At 41.6% G+C, this 20,107-nt stretch overlaps 1 protein-coding gene across 1 annotated transcript in view; it reads left to right on the top strand.

Moving 5' to 3' along the window:
- Positions 1 to 20,107, top strand: part of ADAMTS18 (ADAM metallopeptidase with thrombospondin type 1 motif 18) — a 166,442-nt gene that overhangs the window by 125,206 nt on the left and 21,129 nt on the right. Inside the window, exon 17 of the mRNA XM_073603886.1 lies at positions 18,411 to 18,549. Within this exon, the coding sequence (XP_073459987.1) occupies positions 18,411 to 18,549 (139 nt within the window). The remainder of the gene's footprint in view (positions 1 to 18,410; positions 18,550 to 20,107) is intronic.

Below are 20,107 nucleotides of genomic sequence, written 5' to 3'. Positions count from 1 at the left end.
TTGCATTCATTGTAGTGTTGGAATGCTGACAATGACCCCTCCTCTTTATATTTTTTTAAAGGTCCTTTTTTCTCTTTAAGATGTTTTACTTTACAGTTTAGCCACCCAGGCTTAACCTTTGCTCTTCTATATTTATTGTCCATTGGAATGCACCGTGTGATACCTTGCATTTTTATGTTTCTAAAGCATTGCCGTTTTTTCTTCCGTGTCCAATATTTCTAGAATTTGGTCCCAGTTGATGTCATGTAGTATTGAGCACAGTTCCGAAAAGTTTGCTTGTTTGAAATTTAGTGTCCTTGTGCTACCCTCGTGCCTCATTTACCTATGATTTACGCTAAATGTGATCACTAGATCCCAAGTTGTCCCGTATTGCCACATGAGATCAGACTTGGATTGTTCGTAATTAATAGATCTAGCAGGGCATTCTTTCTAGTCGGGAAATCCTCCAACTGAGACATGAAGTTGTCCTGTAAGACATTCATGAAATGACGGGCCTTTAATGAATGAATGAGCCTGTAAGCTGTTGGCAACAAAAATTTGTGGTACCAAAATTTTAAGCCAATAATGATAAATAAAGTGCAGCGCTATACTAAAACAAAATGAAGTTATATCATACAATAAAATGCAATAAATATCAAAACAACGTGTCACTCCACAAATAAATAATAATGTCCAAATGCATATAATAGTGTCTCAAATCTAAAAGTATCCAATATCTACAATACTCAAAGGATCAAATATCATTACAAACAATTCACTCCACAGTGAAAGTGCAGGAACATAAGAAAACACCCAGTAAGTTGGTGCTCCCCATAGTGTTCACACAGGATCCGTACCAAAAAGATTAGACGACTATGTCATCGATGGTTAAAACCGTGCATATAGTAACCCTATATCCTCATACTTCAAAATGACAATTTCAGCATATCCTCTGAGGCATCCACCATTTAACTTGTATACCCATATACCATATGTAACATATAAAAGAGAAAGCAGCTCTCATAGGGTAGTACAGTTAAAACCCCAAGTTCATTAAAATAGTAAAAGTGTGCACTTGCATTACATGAGATAGAATTCAGCAATACTGCAAGTACATGCATCTGATTGGTACCAATTCCTTCTTACTTCTGGTAAAGCATGCATGATGACATCACACGAGCCCTGCCCAGCGCATTTCGTCGTAGAAGACAAAATCAGGGGGAATGACTGCTCCTAGTGCCTGCACTTCCTTGAAATTATGGTGGAACCCTGAAATGCCTTTACAGGTACATAAGTCATACAAAATACCTTAATGGAACAAAGCATAAATTATTAAATGTATTTTTGTGTTTCAAACTGCAAGTGCAGTCACCTGAATCATGGTGTATTACCTCCACATAATCCCCTGCACCAGAAATTGCATGATGTTCACACTCAAGTGTGAAGAGCCAAACATTTATAGCTTGTTCACACCTAAGCAGTCCATTGCAGTGCCATTGCGGTGCATTAATACATGCATGGTAACATTGTGTTAAAGTAGCCCATTCTTAATGATGCACGGCAACAGACGCAACAATGCACATGACCATTCTTTTTTACAAACCTGTATACCACAATGCGTGGCATGAGTGCTGGTTGCTATCATACAGTGTGTTGGGGTGCTATTCACAATAAATGCCACATCAACATACCACACTTAAACAGATGCGTTGATGTGCATTGCAATAGTGCACATTATAATGTGTCTTTGCAATGTGTGTTGCTATAATGCACACGTCTGAATAGGCCCCAAGCTAAACAGGCCATGTTGAACTATAGAATGCTGGTATCCTAACACGTTTCAGGTTCCAGAGGATGCAGGGAGCCGGAAGCTTGCAGGAGGGGATAGAATAGGAACAAACTCAAAAATCTGCTGATGTTTATGCATAGTCCAAGTAGGATGCCTACATGGAAGTGCAGCAGAAGTTGAAAGGCTACAGACTCCAAACAGGGCCTGGATTTTCATCTCTGGAGCCTATAGACGGAGAATTCTGAAGAAATGACAAGGTTGCACCGAGTAAATATATATCCAACATGTCAAACCCTAAATATGTGTGCACCTGTGAAATGGTAACATCAGGGGCGGCCCGTGCATTAAGGGCACACGGGGTGCTGCCCCCTATATCCTCGCCACTCCGCTATATGCATAATGGCTAGATTCATGCATTGCATGAATCTTTCCATGGCTGTCGCGGCCACACCCTATTCAGGCATCCGGCCCCTTTTCGGACGACGGCGCCTGAATTACAGTGGCAGGGGTGTTTTTATGAAGCACTTGATTAGAGCCATAGGTTCTAATAGGCTTCAAAACAGGGCGGACTCGGAGCGCAGAGCATTGTGCTCAGAGTCCACCCAGATGTGTTAGAAAAGCAAATTAATATTTGCTTTTTAACATTGAATTGCCTCTCTGCCAATCAGGAAGAGCAGGTCTGTTACCCGTTTCCCGATTGGCTGAAAGGTTAGGCGATCCTATTGGACGCCTAGGGGGAGGGGAGGAGACGCACGTCGGAAGCCACCACGATCTCAGAAGGACATGAAAGATGCTGCAAGATGCCTGTCCCCCTGCCCAATGTGCCCGCCAATGATCCCCGACGTGCCTGCCGATCGGGTAAGGGGGGTTTAAGGTGCCGTGGGGGGGGGGGGTTGCTTGCGGCCCCCCCCCCAGCAAAAACCACCAGCCGCCACTCTGAGATATACTTCAGTACCCTATATTTTCTTTAGGCGACACTTCACTTTAGGTCATCAGTTTAGTGTTACAGAGAAGGTCTTGTGCTAGAATTATTGCTCTCACTCTAGCGTATGCGGCGGTATGTACCATGTGTATCGCAATCAACCTGTTCACTTGTAGGCGCCCTGACACTTGCATTCACATTCATACGTGCGTATATGGGGGGGGGGGTCTCCAAAAAAAAATATTGGGGGGGGGGGGATTTATGTGCTTGGGTGCAACTACAATTTTTTCCCAAAAAATATATATATGTAATTTTTTGCTTAATTTTTTGTTCATCCCATACGCCTGAATGCTTCCACCTGGCAGGCAGGAGTCTGCCTGTCAGTTTTACACACAATCCTGCTGGCTTACGGATCTGGCAGCAAAAAAAAGAAAAAGAAAAGAAAACTCATACAGACAGGTGCCTCTCTAGGAAGGGCGCTTGTAAGCACATGCCTATTGGAAAACCAGGCCCTGGTATCACTTAATGGTAGTGGTATCACTTTCTAGCTAAAACATGTGTCAGGTACACTATATTGTCAAAGGTATTGTGACATCTGCCTTTACATGCACATGAACTTTAATGGCATCCTACTCAGTCCGTAGGGTTAACTATTGAATTGGTCCACTCTTTGTAGCTATAAAAGCTTCATCTCTTCTGGGAAGGCTGTCCACAAGGTTTGGGAGTGTATCTATGTGAATGTTTGACCATTCTGCCAGAAGCACATTTGTGAGGTTGGACAAGAAGGCCTGGGTCGCAGTCTCCGCTCTAATTTATCCCAAAGGTGTTCTGTTGGGTTGAGGTCAGAACTCTCTGCAGGTCAGTTAAGTTCCTCCACCCCAAACTCACTCATGCAGAAAGAACACAAGGAGAGGAGGCGCCTCTAAGTGCAGTATTAAAACCAGATTTATTAAAAAAACTCTGTGCAAAACACTCACATTTTGTAGAATAACATTAGGCATGTAATGTGGCTAAAAGTCCAGGAGGAGAGGGGTCCGTCAGATCCGTCACAACTAGCGCTGGGTCCTGCTGTGCGTGCGGCTGTGCCTGAACACCGCTGAAGCCGGCCGCGGTGATGGAGTTCCAGAGCAGGCCTGGGACGCTGATGGAAGGCAGGCGCGGAGCTGTGACGTCACTGGAATGCGACGCGTTTCGTGAGCGTGCGGGCTACGATGGCACGGTAGCCGCGCTCCTTCATCAAAGCTGAGCTTTGATGAAGGAGCGCGGCTACCGTGCCATCGTAGCCCGCACGCTCACGAAACGCGTCGCATTCCAGTGACGTCACAGCTCCGCGCCTGCCTTCCATCAGCGTCCCAGGCCTCGCTCTGGAACTCCATCACCGCGGCCGGCTTCAGCGGTGTTCAGGCACAGCCGCACGCACAGCAGGACCCAGCGCTAGTTGTGACGGATCTGACGGACCCCTCTCCTCCTGGACTTTTAGCCACATTACATGCCTAATGTTATTCTACAAAATGTGAGTGTTTTGCACAGAGTTTTTTTAATAAATCTGGTTTTAATACTGCACTTAGAGGCGCCTCCTCTCCTTGTGTTCTTTCTGCAGATTGTTGGGGCTTAGGTTCAGCTCTTCCAGGAAGGCAGCCATTTGTGTGGACTTTGAAAACTTTTCAGAACGTTGTATTGAGTCCCCTTCTTTTTTCCCATACAGACTTTTTACGGATTTTATCAATCATCACCTCCTGTTATTCACATAATGGGTACATAGGAATGCCTAGCAATTTTGCGCCTTTACTTGCCTATACCAAACTCACTCATCCATGTCTTTATGGACCTTGCTTTGTGCACTGGTGGGCAGTCATGTTGGAACAGGAAGGGGCCATCCCCAAACTGTTCTCACAAAGTTGGGAGCATGAAATTGTCCAAAATGTCTTGGTATGCGACCCCCTTAGATCTTCACTGGAATTAAAGGGCCAAGCCCAACCCCAGGAAAACAACCCCACACCATAATCCCCCCTCCACCAGATGATTTGGACCAGTGCACAAAAAAAAGTCCATAAAGACATGGGTGAGCGAGTTCGGGGTGGAGGAATTTGACTGGCCTGCTCAGAGTCCTCCCCTCAACCAGTTAGAACACCTTTGGGATGAATTAGAGCAGAGACTGCGAGCCAGGCCTTCTTGTCCACATCAGTACCTGACCTCACAAATGCACTTCTTGGAAGAATGGTCGAACAATCCCATAGACACACTCCGAAACCTTGTGGACAACCTTCCCAGAAGAGTTGTAGCTACAAAGAGTGGGCCAACTCAATATTGAACCATACAGACTAAGACTGGGATGCCATTAAAGTTCATCTGTGTGTAAAGGCAGGTGTCCAAATACTTTTGACAATACAGTGTATGTGTAAATAACAAGAGCTGCTGACCAGAATTTTAAATAATTTGGCAGGTAAAACTTTATTTATTTATTAAAATGCTTAACCTACGCAGTTTTACCCATCCATGCGCAAAACAGAAAGACATTGACATTAAAAAACCTTAAGAGAACCAACATACCAGCATGACAACATACAAATTAAAAGCCAGGGAGTCTGTCCGTCATACCCCAATTAAAATTAGGTGACTCCAAAAGCTTATATAAAAAGTACAGTTTCTCTTTTCTCTTTCGGAATTTGAAAACGTCATTCTCAAGTCTCAGTTTCAGAAGCAAGAAGTTCCAAAATTCAGCTCACTGTACTTCACTCGTTCTCCCTCCGCATGTTTTCGTTTTAAATTTTGGAATCTTCGGAATGGCCAAATTCGCCGATCTCAAGGATTGGGTAGGCACATACTTGACAAATTTTTCCTTTACTCTGGGCCACGTCCATGCAATGCCATATGAACAAGACATCCAGTTTTGAACAGAACTCATTCTTTCACGGGCAGCCAATGCAGGGCTCTAAGGGATGGAGTGATGTGGTAATGACGACCAACACCTGTCAGTAACCTTGCTGCGACATTCTGAATCAACTGGAGCTTGTAGATGGTAGATGGTACAAGCAGGCAGACCCAAATACAGGGCATTACAGTAGTCCAATCGAATGGTGATAATGGCATTGACCATGGCGATCTTGTCAGAGTCTGCGATATAGCGAAAAGTCGACCTCAGGAGTCTCAGGTAGAAGTGGCATGAACTCACCACCTGATTTACCTGAGGGCGCAGGTTCAACCTAGAGTCAAAGATGACGCCCAGGTCCCTGACCTGAGTGGCCGGAATCGGAAAAGGTTTGAAAGATTCCGGCCAGGACGGAAACAGGTTGGAATACACCAGGTTACTGAAGATGATACATTCCGTTTTGGTACCATTCAGTTTGAGATAATTGGCACCCATCCAGTATTGGATTTTCTCCAGACAGGTGGCCAGCATGACCTGATCCTCCCCTTTCTTGGATAATTTGAAGTAGATTTGGGTGTCGTCAGCACAGACATGGAACGGGAGATTGTGACGGCGAATGATGTACAGCAGCGGCCTCATATAGATGTTAAAAAAGATCGGAGATAAAGCCAATCCTTGTGGGACCCAGTAAGACAGGGAACTATCAAAGGAATAAAATGGTCCCAACTTTACCCTCTGAACCCTGTCTCGCAGGAACGAGGCTACCCATGCCAGAGCCATACCATCCATTCCCGTCACCATCTTCAACCTATCCACAGGTATAGAGTGGTTGATGATATCAAAAGCTGCCAGCAGATCCAGAAGTACCAAGGCCGAAGCTTCATTCTCATCCAAGGCCCAGAGTAGGTCGTCCTGGACTTTTACCAGGGCTGTTTCCAAACACCTCCCAGGACGAAATTCTGACTGGAAGTCATCAAAGATTTTATTAGACTCCAAGTAAGGTTGAAATTGCTATACCGCAGCTCGCTCCATGATTTTTGCCAAGAACGGCAGAGTAGAAATAGGGCAATTGTTGCTCAGCACGGTGTGCTCCATGTTAGCTTCCTTTAGCGAAACTGATAGCATGTATAATTTTCCAGTGGAAATTGAATTGCTCTGTTTGCACTTGTAGTAATTGCATAACATGCTTGAAGGATAATGGTGGTGCCTGTATGAAGGGGTGTAATATATACATATAACGCAGCAAGACTATCTAACCAATGGGGGACTTTCCGAAGTCCATGCTTGTCTGAGATAAGCCATTCTCTAAGGGTCATAATCAGCATGTTCATGACTAAAAATACAGTTAGCCATGCTATTAATTTGAGGTTCAGAACACATTGGTCTCGGGATCCTTGAAGGGCGAGCTGTACATGTTGAAAATGTGAGTCACTGCGTCAAGTACAAGATATCTTTAATCCATCTGGTTAGGACGATGTGTGGTTTGATTTTGATCAAAGTTCCAAGCACAACAAGCCAGAAGGATCTGACCTTATATAAACACTTAATTATAATCTGGACTGACCGAGTCCCACTAGGGAAATGTTTAATGAATGAGTTGTGTTGTTAACAGCTTCTCACTGATGTATGCAAACTTTCAATAGAACTCTGATGTGTTTAATCTTCTCCTTTGCGCAAAACTCAGTGGCGACAAAAGAGCCCATATGATTAAATGTAATGCAATGGAATTTTGCAGGCAATGCCAGTAGCCCTGTGCTAAATAACTTACATAGGTACTTAAGGCGGAACGTCACCCAAAACCACCCTGCTGCTCCCACTTTTGGATACTTTTTTTAGGGGTCGGGGGGCGTTTGGCCCTTCTCTCTTTGCCCACAGCTTTTTGGAACATGTCACAGGTCCCAGAAGGCTGAGGAACCATTTGCAAAGCGCAGCACTGCTCACGTATGCGCAGTGAAAAGCTGGCTGTGAAGCCGCAAGATCTCCTACAGGTTTTTTTTTTTTAACTTGGAAAAACCAACTTTATTAATAGAAAAGCACATGTTACATTGCATGTAGGTATAATTGTCAAAAGAGGTAAGTTAAAACATAACGATCTCAGTGGTCTACATAATATATGTATCACATATAGCAGGTTCAATTTAATACAGCAGTTAGTATTAGTAATGTTGATGTCTTTTGGTCCTTTGTGCAATTGAAGTATAAAGAAGGGTTCCATACTCCCGCACTCTAATAAAATGGTACCTCCTAGGGGTGTGCTTTAGTGTCCCGAGTATCTATATATGCCCTCCAGGTTTTCATTGTGAAAATAAGAGCAGTAAAGCAAAACCACCATGTAGCACTGCAAAGCATGAAGCAGAAACTGTATGTATAATATTTAAGTATGTCTGCCCCTATGTAACTATATAATTACAAAACACACTTTTCTAAATAAAAATAGGTGGTGGTTGTTCTGTGACAAAGGGAAAAAGGAGGGGGTGGGAGTGGAAGGAACTAAATAAAGTGCATAGAGAGGTGAAAAAAATGGCCGAGATAAATAAGCCAAGCACACATAAACCTCATAAAAACCAGATGAATGAAAGTGCTAACATAGGTGACAGAGACTGCAAAAATGTAACAAAATAAACATATATAACAATAAAAATCAATTAATAAGTCCAAGTGGGTGTAAGCTAGTATCACACTAGCACATAAGTGGCAACTCAAACGAGCTGTAAGTGACAAATCCACAGGGGTGAGTAGCTGTCAGCCCCACCACCAAATAATAAAAAACTCCCAGATAAAAAACAGTTCCAATGATAGGGGGGCGATCTTCATTAGGGACACCTCCGTGTTCGCAAGCCGCTTACCTTACTGCTGTAAGGCATACAGCTTGTGTTGCAAGTAGCTAGCAGGCATGGAAATCCCATCCAGTTACACAGGTAATGGTGGTAGTAGATATGCAGGGCGAAATATAAAAAAGACAAAAATAGACAATATATAGTGCGACTCCGTGATGGCCAAAGTGGGAAGGGAACAAGACACAGAAGGGGGAAGCACTCACTTTTTGAAAACGAGTGTGGGCATCAATCCACGAGCGCCGAGCTCGTATGCCTCAATAGGTATCTTCAATCTGTCCCCGCTCCCAGCGCATCAATGCTCGTCAGGTGGAGTAAGTATATAAGATGTGTAAGGAGAAAGCGCACATAGCGTGATCCCATATAAAAAGTAAATTTATTAAGTAAAACAATATAATAAACTCACATTTAAAAAACGGCTATAGTATGAAACATCCACGAGCGCCAAGCTCGTCTCCTACTATTAGTCTGTGACAGTGTCCCGTGCTCCAATCCTAACGCGTATCGTCACGTCACGTGACTTCTTCAGAGGATAACACGGGGTGAAGAGCCAATGCTTTTATATAGTCCCTATGTAATGGGCCCTCAGTGGCCATTTTCCCGAAGCCCACCATTGTAGTGATGGGCGCCCGGCGGCCATTTCCCCGAAGCCCGCCCCTAAGATAAGTCACTCAAATACCGCGCAAGACTGTTGGCCTTTTACCAGAGTCTCACAGACAGATCAACATTAAAAGGGGTATTGGTGGCCATAAATAAAGTCAGCATAGAGCAAACAAAAAACGTAATCCCTAAAACAGTGACATGATTGAAATAACCCACTAAAGCATATTGCCATAGGTATGGATGTGCTGGAAATAACATACACAAGATAGTGCAAAATAATAAATATAAAATAAGTGCTAGTGTAATACTAGCCCACACCCACTTGGACTTATTAATTGATTTTTATTGTTATATATGTTTATTTTGTTAAATTTTTGCAGTCTCTGTCATCTATGTTAGCACTTTCATTCATCTAGTTTTTATGAGGTTTATGTGTGCTTTGCTTATTTATCTCGGCCATTTTTTTCACCTCTCTATGCACTTTATTTAGTCCCTTCCACTTCCACCCCCTCCTTTTTCCCTTTGTCACAGCACAACCACCACCTATTTTTATTTATGCTAATTTTGTCTGTTTTGGATCAGTCACACAGGTGTTGCAGCAGTGTCCTTTAGTATAGGGTTTCTCTAACAGCGCAGGAGTTATCTCTTCACTTTCACACTTTTTTAACCTCTTCCTGCCTACTGTGCACATGTAGGCAGCCTTTTTTTCTGTGGGCTGCATATATGTGTATCTCTCCTTGTACTTGGAGCGCACCACAAAGACCAGGCTCTCCCCGGGAGCCCTGGGCCTCACACTAACGATTGGGATCCAGGACTCCCAGTTCCGGGTCACCTGATCGCTTTGATAGCCTCTGATTGGCTATCACAGTGATTAGTCACTGTGAGCCCGCCTCTGTGTTTACTTCCTCTTCTGAATGAAGAGGAAGATATATTATATTATATCTTTCTCTTCTTGCAGGAGAGGAAGATATACACCATGGGTGCTCAACCTGTGGCCCTCCAGCTGTTGCAGAACTATAAGTCCCACGAGGCATTGCAAACTGATGACAGATACAATCTTGATTCCCAAAAGCAAAGGCATGATGGGAATTGTAGTTCAGCAACAGCTGGAGGGCCACAGGTTGAGCACCCATGATATACACAGACAAGTGTGTGTAAAAAATAAATACTTTTAAAATTGATATGAAGAATAAAAATAAAGAGAAAAAAAAAGGAACAATAACAAGATCAAAGTTTGCCAGGGTAGGTGTGGGTCAAAGGTCAGGGTCAAAATATTTTGGGTATTTTTGTTTTTAAAGTAGTATCAATGTCAGTTAGTTCAGTGTGTTTTAGACAGAATAAAAAAAAATGCTAAATGTGCACCATTGTTTCTGGGCCCTACGGATACAAACAACTAACATACACATATGTGATATCGCTGAGATCGTCAGGAGCAGGAGAATTTATTTTGGGTTGTTCTTTTTCGTTGGTAAATTATGGTATTAGCAATGAATAAAGTTTTCTTTTGATACTAAAAAAAAAAAAAAATCAAGAAAAACCTAACAATTTACCACAAAAAGAAAGCAAAAATGTTCCTGAAAAAAAAAAATCTATAATCCACCTGGATACACAAAGTAGTTGTGAAGATATGTACAGTTTAACTAACACGTCAAAGTTGCAAAATTGTGTTTAGGCATTGACATTTGTTTTACTCTTAGGGGTTAATAAACATTGCTGAATATTGATAGGATTATTTAGACCAGGCTTATTTCTTTACATATTTAACATACGTTTGCATTCTTTTTTAACAAACATAGTGTATCTATTTCAGTTTGCTGCTACTTTATGCCCTCATCAACAATTCAGCATTTATTTTAGAGGCCACAGTGACAATAGTTTACACAATAGAGAGAATTAGGTTTGCCACTGCTTGAATAACCAAACTTTATGGTTAATTTTAGTGACTCTGGCAAATCCTAGGCTTGGAGTCTGTGGTTTTGAAATGAACTAACTGTAAATTTTATGAGTCTTTGCCCTGTGGTCAGGCTTGCCGAGAGCAGTGTCTTTAAAGTCAGGTGGCGTATTTGTACGCGGTAGACCTAAAAACTCTATTCTGAGCCTGGGCGTTCTTTGAGCTCCTTTACCAACTTTAAATCTAAAACTTATTTCCACTTGGCTGAATAGGTCCTGGATCCAAGCCAGATAAGTAGGCTGTAGCCCTGGAGGTCCTTCCAACTTGAAGGGTTTAAATTACTTGCTCTGCATCCAGGCTTTTAATGTGGAGTTGTTAGAAAATAGCTTCATTTATTATTTAGGAAATGTTAAAATTGCTGCTGGAAATATTCCATTTCAGCCTTAAAAATAGAATCGTTTCAGTAGTTTCTGATGGCAAATTGCACCACTCTTCTTGAATATGTGTTTAGTTGTAGCAAACTACAGATTGCTTAGATTGTAAAGTCAAAAGTTAATTGCATTTCATATGTGATTTAGGCTGCATTCACACTTTCGTGTAGAGGGAACAAGCGTCCTCACTTGCAATTCTGTTGGGTAATTTGCACGCAATTCACGGGTCATACATAGGGCAGCTCATTCACTTCATGGGCTGTCCTATGCGTGGAGCTCCTGCTCATTTTTGGGTGACAAGCATGGCACGTTTTTAAAACTCGTGTGATGCAAAGATCATAGCAGAATTGCATCACTTTTAACATGCATTTAATGAATAATGGCACTCAAAAGCCTGCAATTTGGGATAACAGGCAGAATTTCAGCTTTCTGCGCTGGTTCACGAAAGTGCAGCGGTCATCTTGCCTGTAATTCTGCTCCCCTTTTGACTGCTGGTCATCAGTAGGAAGGTCCAGAGAGGAGCCGAGACAGGAGAGCCCTATACCAGCATTACTGGTTTGGATTTAGGAGCTTGGTTTACTACTATCCTTGTGAGTGTAATTTTATCCTTACTTACACTATAAATATAGTCTTGCTGCACTTAGTTTCACCATTTTTTCTTTAAGGTCTTTTAATTGTAGGTTTAGTTTAATCTACCCTCCCTTCTAGATTGTAAGCTCTAACGAGCAGGGCCCTCTGATCCCTCTGTATTGATTTGTATTGTAAGTGTACTGTCTGCCCCATGTTGTAAAGTGCTACGCAAACTGTTGGCGCTATATAAATCCTGTATAATAATAATAATAAAACTCCTTAACAGATTGATTGACCCCAGTCCCAATCCAGTCTCATTTCTTCTTGTGGAAATGGTAGTTCTACCTAAAGGTCCAGAACGGTCACCCAGAATCAGATATGACATGACTAAAGCTCATTTACATTATCAGAAATAATATGTATGGGGTTTTAGTGGAATATGAGTCATTAAAGGAAAATATTTTCTGTGTGTGTTTCTGACTTATTATTTAACCGCTTGCTGACCAGCCCCTGCCATTATACTGTGGCAGGTCGGCACAATCCTGCGAGCCATCGTAGCTATACATCGGCTCCTTTAAGTGGGATATCAGGCGCATGCGCGCCGCTACACTGCGGAGGTGCTGATGCTCATGACCAATGGTCGCGATGACTGCCGGCCATGAGCGATCGCGGGCACGAGAGGCAGAACAGGAACATATGTGCGTAAACACACAAATCCCTGTTCTGTTCTGTGAGGAGAGACAGATCGTGAGTTCCTAATAGCTAGGAATCACGATCTGTCATTTCCTCTAAGTCAGTCCCCTCCCCCCACAGTTAGAAACACACACAGGGAACACAGTTAACCCCTTGATCGCCCCTAGTGTTAACCCCTTCCCTGCCAGTGACATTTTTACAGTAATCAGTGCATTTTTATAGCACTGATCGCTGTATAAATGCCAATGGTCCCAAAAATGTGTCAAAAGTATCCGATGTGTCCGCCATAATGTCGCAGTCCTGATAAAAATCGCTACCATTACTAGTAAAAAAAAATAAAAAAATAAAAATGCTATAAATCTATCCCCTATTTTGTAGACGCTATAACTTTTGCGCAAACTAATCAATATACCGCTTATTGCGATTTTTATTACCAAAGATATGTAGAATACATATCGACCTAAACTGAGAAAAAATTCGCTTTTTTTTTGTTTTTTTAAAAAATGGGGATATTTATTATAGCAAAAAGTTCAAAATATTGTGTTTTTTTTCAAAATTTTGCTTTTTTTTTTGTTTATAGCGCAAAATATAAAAAACGCAGAGATGATCAAATACCACCAAAAGAAAGCTCTATTTGTGGGAAAAAAGGACGTCAATTTTGTTTGGGTGCAGCGCCGCACGACCACGTGTTCAGCTGTCTTATCGCTGTAATCCTTACCCAGGAGTGGAATTAACCATGTTTACCTACAATAGTCTTCCTTAAGCTGGCTATACAACTTTTCAACTGAAAATTTGTATGAAAATTTAAGACGGTTTGGCGAATGTCAGTCAAAAGTAGTTCAAAATTTTGTTTGCTTTTACATTAGACTTTGGAGTGAATGGACTTTGCGAACGAAAATGGCATTTAGTATTGGAAATTTTGCTATAAGATACAGAAAACAGGGAGAGGGTGAACGAGCCTAGCGCATTATCACAATAGATCATTTCTTGAAAACCCCAAATAAATATACCGTATATACTCGAGTATAAGCCGACCCCAATATAAGCCAAGGCACCTAATTTTACCACAAAAAACTGGGAAAACGTATTGACTCGAGTATAAGCCTAGAAATGCGCAGCTACTGTAAGTGGAAAAGAAGGTCAACAATGCCCATTTGTAGCCTCACTGTGCCCATTTGCAGACATAGGTCCCCCGAACTTCAAACTCGGTAGTTAAGGGTTCCTAGATGCCCCCTGGCTGCAGCCAAAATTTGGGGTCTCTGGACTCAAAGGGTCCCGAAATGACATTGCTGCAGATGGACACAGTTGACCGATTTTGGGGCCCCGTATCCCGAGGCTACTTGGTGCTAGGAACCCTAAATTTGGTGTGCAAACCCAGTGGTACTAGCACTACAACATATCCAAAGCTGGGGTTCCTAGAACCAAGTGGCCCCGATATACGGTTTGTTAAAATGTCGAGCACTTTTCTGCAGCAGAAAGTGACATTTTCCGAACTGATTTTGTGGCCCCGTTTCTCAGGACCACTTAGATCTAGGAACACTAGCTTTGGACATGTTGTAGTACTTGTTCCACTGAGTTTGCACATCAAATTTGGAGTTCCTAGCACTAAGTAGCCCCGAGATACGGGGCCCCAAAGTTGGTTCAGAAAATGTCAAGCACTTTTCTGCAGCAGAGAATGACATTTTCAGAACCGAATTTGGGGCCCCGTATCTCTGGGCCACTTGGTGCTAGGAATGCCAGCTTTGGATATGTTGTAGTGTTAGTTCCACTGGGTTTGCTCACCACATTTGGGGTTCCTAGCACCAAGTGGCCCCGAGATACGGGGCCCCAAGTTCAGTTTAAGCTCGAGTTTAAGCCGAGGGGGGCATTTTCAGCACAAAAAATTTGCTGAAAAACTCGGCTTATACTCGAGTATATACGGTACTTGCAAACACTGTGATAAACAAAGGAGTAAGCATCGAGATCAATATTGCTTGCTCCACTCCATGTGCTCCTTAACATGGGAGCTTACCACCTGGATCCTATCTGGCTTACGCATTTCAAAGGGTATACTTCCTTCCTCAGAGCCATACAGTCGGTTTTTAATTTTTTTCTGAAAATGTGAACTTATACTTTAAACCCTGATGTAGGTCTGATATTAAAATTATTGGTGAACTACTGAGGAAAGAGTAAAATTAAGGTTTAAAGTGAATTTCCTGCTGTTCCATGACAAATTATATCCCCTATACTGGTCCCTAGTAGTGTATTTACTTTGTTGACTGCTATCCATCTGCTGTCCTTATTTCAATCTTACTTTATCTTCATTGACAATATTGTCACAGCTGACATTGTCAAGTGCCACAGAGAGAAGTTGCTGGGAGGCCCCCCGCCAAAATATTGCTAAGGAGCCCCCTGATCTACATTTCCTCCCTTTTTTTTGTGGCCTAAGGCAATTGGCCTTGTGCACTTCTCAAGTTATTCCACCTCATCCTCAAGAGATGCTCCATCTACACACTAAGCTAGGACACACCTCTCAGTCTGCAGCCAGTTTCCCAAAAAATTGAATGTTTTCATCCTTATGCCAAAAGATTGTAAATAATGTATGCTAAACCTGGGAGTGTGCCTACCGAAATACTTTCCTATTGTCATCAATACAAACATGAAAAAGAAACAATGTTCATGTTTAGAAGAGAAAATTGTGAAATGTAATTCCTGTAACACCGCGTTAGTGACCTTGACATAAACATCGAATTAAAAGATCCTTTTTTTTTTTTCCTGCAGCAGTGCATATGAAAGCTTTTTACTGTCCATCAGACACATTTTTGCATTCCTGCAATCCCACTTGGGTTAATTAAACAGGTTTTATTTCATTTTCCCAATCATAAAAAGATGTAAGCATACAATTTTGGCCTGGTTCGAAGCCTTAGGCTGCCTCAGCGGGCTCCAGTGGGATTTCTGTTACTTCCTAAACAAGAGCAATACAGAGTAACTGTCCACAGTCTCAGATGATTTTTCTGATAGTTAATTATATTTTATTTTTATATTTGTTTTGTTCCAATTTTTTCATTCACCTGTGCTAGAGGATTACCACAAACCTAATAAAGTGCATAAAAATATGTCAAAGCTATACAAAGAGTTGTGGAAAGATTTATGTAAAAACAGTCTTTGTCTTCATCCCGTACTGTATATATCTATCTATATCTATATAGATATCTATATAGATATAGATATCTATATATATAGTTGCATAGTTTTTCTGTATAGCAGGGATGTCCAACCTTTTGACCTTCCTGGGCCACATTGGAAGAAGAGGAATTGTCTTGGGCCACACATAAAATACATTAACAATAAGGATAGCTGATGAGCATAAAAAGTCGAGCAGATCACATGTTAACGTTCACTGATATAGATGATTTACCTATTTGAGTAATACATTTTTATGGTATGGTTTCTATTATAAAAGTGAGAGGGGGCAACATAAAAGTAGTGCTATATTTCACACTGTTTTTGGTAAACTAACGTTTCAGTATCTGGTTTAATGGATGTAGTAGCAATTCTCAAGGTGCTCATCAGATAATTTGGTTCTAATTTTGCCCTTTGTGTGCTTCATCCTTGAAAATGGTTACTCACAAATATAGGTGCTGCCAAAAACTGATGACATGAATAAAACGTGATTGTGAAGAGCTAGATTTTTTTCTTTGGGAACATAAAACCTATAAAAGTCCAGTAAAGAGACACTGTCAGATTTTTCTTTGGCCATGTGTTCGCTAAGTGTAAATGCATTTAAAAAAAAAAAAAATTAAAGTGGAGGGCCACCCTGAAAAAAAATTACACCAAAAATCCTAAAAAAATAAAAAAATAAAAATTTGAAAAAAAAATTTTTTTATACTTACCTGAACCCTTGTTGCTAGGCAGTCTTCCTAATCTGCCTGTTCCTATTCTGCGGTGTGTTCTGCTCCTAGCTGAGCGGCCCCGTTGCCTTCTGGGAACTGTTTGTGTTCCCAGGAAACCACGGGGCCATTCACAGATTGCCGCGCCGCTGCCTGTTTCCCTTACCTAGGATGGCGGTGCCGGGACCCGAGAGCCGAGGGACGGGTCGGCCTCGGGCGGCCGACATCACGGGCACCCAGGACAGGTAAGTCAACTTATTTAAAGTCAGCAGCTACAGTGTTTGTAGCTGCTGACTTAAAAACATTTTTTTAGCTGTCCGGAATCCCGCTTTAAGCAAGGTTACAATTTAGTGTGGCTAATTTATAGCCATCTTGGCCCACATGCGGTTGGACACCCTTAGGCTCGGTTCACACTACCACGACTTGGGATCCGACTTGTCAGACCTCAAGTCGCCCCAAGTCGCTTGACATCAGAAATTGCATTCAAGTTAACGAGAGGAGCCGTCTTAATTTACACTACTGAAGTCGCTCCGACTTCAGAAAAGGTTACTGTACTACTTCAATCCGACTTCTAGGCGACTTGTACCCATTGATTTCAATGGAAGTCGCCTGCAAAGTCGGATTGTGTCTTAACTGAAGCAACAATACAGGAAGATAAAATTGTTTTCTCAGGCAAACCCCTCCCTCCCCCCTCCCTCCCACAGAGCTGATTGTGGTTTGATTGGCCACTGGAAAGTCGCCTGTCCTGGAGGCGACCTTGAAGTCACCTTGTAAGTTGGCCCAAGTCGCGCTGTGATGCGCGCTCAGGTCGTGTCCAGGTCGCCTCGCAAAGTCGCGGCCAGAGTTGTGTTGCCCCCGTGTGAACCAAGCCTTACTGTATAGCTTTGACATATTTTTTATGCGTTATATTGGGCTCATGGTGGTCCTCTAGTACAGGTGTTTGAACAATAGTTTGATTTTGTTTATTAAACTATTAGAACAAACTAGGTTTGAAGAGTTTTTAAGACTCTGTTCTTGAATAGTTTTGTTCAACGTTTATATAAAATATTGTTTTTTAACAAATACACATTTATTACAGGATGCACCCTTGGCTTTATATAAAAGAAATAAATAAGCTACTCTGTACAATTCAAAAGTGTAGATACTTTATTGGCTGCATGATAAAATACAATTGAAGGGCAGGCTTACACCTTTCGGCTAGAAAGTCTTAGTCTAGCACCTGTTGGGTGTGCTGTTCCCCCAGTCCGAGCATTTTGTAATCCAGCTCTGATAGTCCGGATGATCGAGAGCTGCCATTCTTGTGTATTTCACCCTTGACTCCACATTCACAAAGCACTTGAGAAAGAGCTGTTTTCTTTCAGACTTTCTCTTTCTTTTTAAAACCTCATACTGAGCCAACTAAATAGGCTAACAGATGGGCAGGCCAAAGGGGCCATACAGAGGGAAGAGGGCAGGAGAGAGTTTCCTTAGGTACATTGAATAAGTGAACTTGCAGAGCACAGGAGGGTACTTCCTTTGTACTTGTTCCTACACAAGAGCCCAAGGGGTCAGTTAGTGATGATGTAAGTGGCCACCATTTTGGAAGATTTTAGCAAAAGATTTAATTTATTTACACCAAAATCTATCATGCTATCATTTGTATTGCTATTTTATCAAGTGCATTAGGCTCAATACAATATTATTTTTAAAACAAAACTGCAGTTCTTCTTTAAATAGGCACGGCACATTAGATTTCTGAGCTGATATTAACTGAGTTTTTTTTTTACAAGTAGGTTAAGTCTAAAGTGACTAGTGACTATTGGGTATCCTATGTAGGAAATGTGTATCTCTCAAACTACATGGGGGGCAGATGTGTGTTTTTCTAACTGGAAAAGGCTAAACTATTCAGGGAAAAATCCTAATAATAATAAAATAATTATGATAGATTGTCTGTAATACTTGTATATATGTCTTTATTCAGATACTTTATCAAGGAAAGAATGGAGGATTTACATGGGAGTATACATTGCAATATTCTCTTATTGACGAGAACCCTGTAAAAAAGACAAGCTATTCCTGGGTTCCTGTCTATACAGATTGCTCTGTCACGTGTGGCGGTGGTGAGTTGAACACTTTTCTTTTTTTTTTTTTATTAAAATGGCTGATTTATGACTTGTTTTTTACTTTAACTGTATATACAGACCTTAGCCAATTTGACTATACCTACAATACCCCGGTGACCTCCCATCATTGAATATGAACTAAACTACACCCATTGCAATTATTGTACTGCCAGGAATGGGAATTGTCACAATTCAGGAAGACCAACAGTCTGAAAAAGAACTTTCAGAAAGAGATGAAAGAACGTAAAGCAATCCTTTTAAAATGTTTATGGATTCAGATTTTAAAGTGAAACTCCAGGCAATCAGCTAAACACACAGAAAGGATTTGTATTATTGTCCGCCAAAATCGATTTACAAAGCCCTTCCATACAGCACAGCCAGGTGGATGACGTTACTTACATTTAGGAAATACAGTGGTTCTCTGTTTATACTACCAGCCTGTTGACTACGCAGTAAACGAGCAGTAGTAGACTGATGAGTTCATTCCTCTGTACATTCTTCTATCTCCTCCTAAAAGTAAGTTTCTTGTTAACACATATGCATAAAGCATACCTGATTGACTTCCAGTCCTGCTCCTTTCTCTCCCAGTCTGGGTTCTGCTGTACCCTTTTTTGGGGCTACGTTTAAGCAAAAAGAGAAACATGTCTGGGGAGTTTTTTACAGGTAGAGAACAAGAGCTGAAGTCATTTTTTATCGATCTCATTCACATTTATGCAACAGGAAGTCGGTGTCCAAACAGCCACCATTTTGTTGCAGTGCATATGCTAGTTGCATTTGGAAAAATTTAACAATTTATTAATACAGAGTCTTGTGAACCTGCATCCAGAGTTCAGCTTTAATCTAATATAAATAAACAAGGTGACTAAAAAAATATAAAGAATAAATCAAAGACTACTTTATTTTCCTTTTATATGCATCCACAATTTAGCACATGCTAGGTGACCTTGCTGTACAATATTCACTCGTTTAATCAAATGAACATAAAATCTGACAATAAATTCCAATCCACCTGAAAATTATCAATGCTGTTGCCTTCCATACAATTGCAACAGACATCTTTGCTTGGAGTAGTCAGGATAAAGATCAGGAGAAGTCTTAAGCAGTGGTATGTTTTCATCCTAGCACAAAAGTCTTGAATGAAGTGTGTTGATCAGACACGCAACCAGGATGCCGGAAAGCCAAAGCCATGGATGAAACCAAGTGCCCAGGGTATGATGCCACCTTATGTTGTAAGAAAATCCGCCTGAAGAAGCAAGGTTGCTTTGAAACGTGTTTGGGTTCCAGCGCCAGCATTTTCCTACTACATAATGTGGCTTCATACCCTGGGCCCTGTGTTCCATCTATGGCTTTGGCTTTCCAGTGAGCGGCTCCCTGCTTCCATTTCATCTCCATTTCCTCGACAGTGGCCAAGGCAAGGCATCCTGGCTGCGTGTCTGATCTCTGTCCCAGAGGCTATCTAACTGTCATGCTGAGCTATATTTTATCTTTGTGAGTGCTTTTTTATATTTTCTATTAAAATTCTGCTTTACATGCTACACTAGAATTGTTGTACTTC

This window comes from Aquarana catesbeiana, linkage group LG11, assembly GCF_042186555.1.
Source record: "Aquarana catesbeiana isolate 2022-GZ linkage group LG11, ASM4218655v1, whole genome shotgun sequence".
NCBI classification, from domain to species: Eukaryota; Metazoa; Chordata; class Amphibia; order Anura; family Ranidae; genus Aquarana; species Aquarana catesbeiana.
The sequence above is the reverse complement of the archived record's forward strand: the minus strand, read 5'-3'. Positions and strand labels throughout refer to the sequence as shown.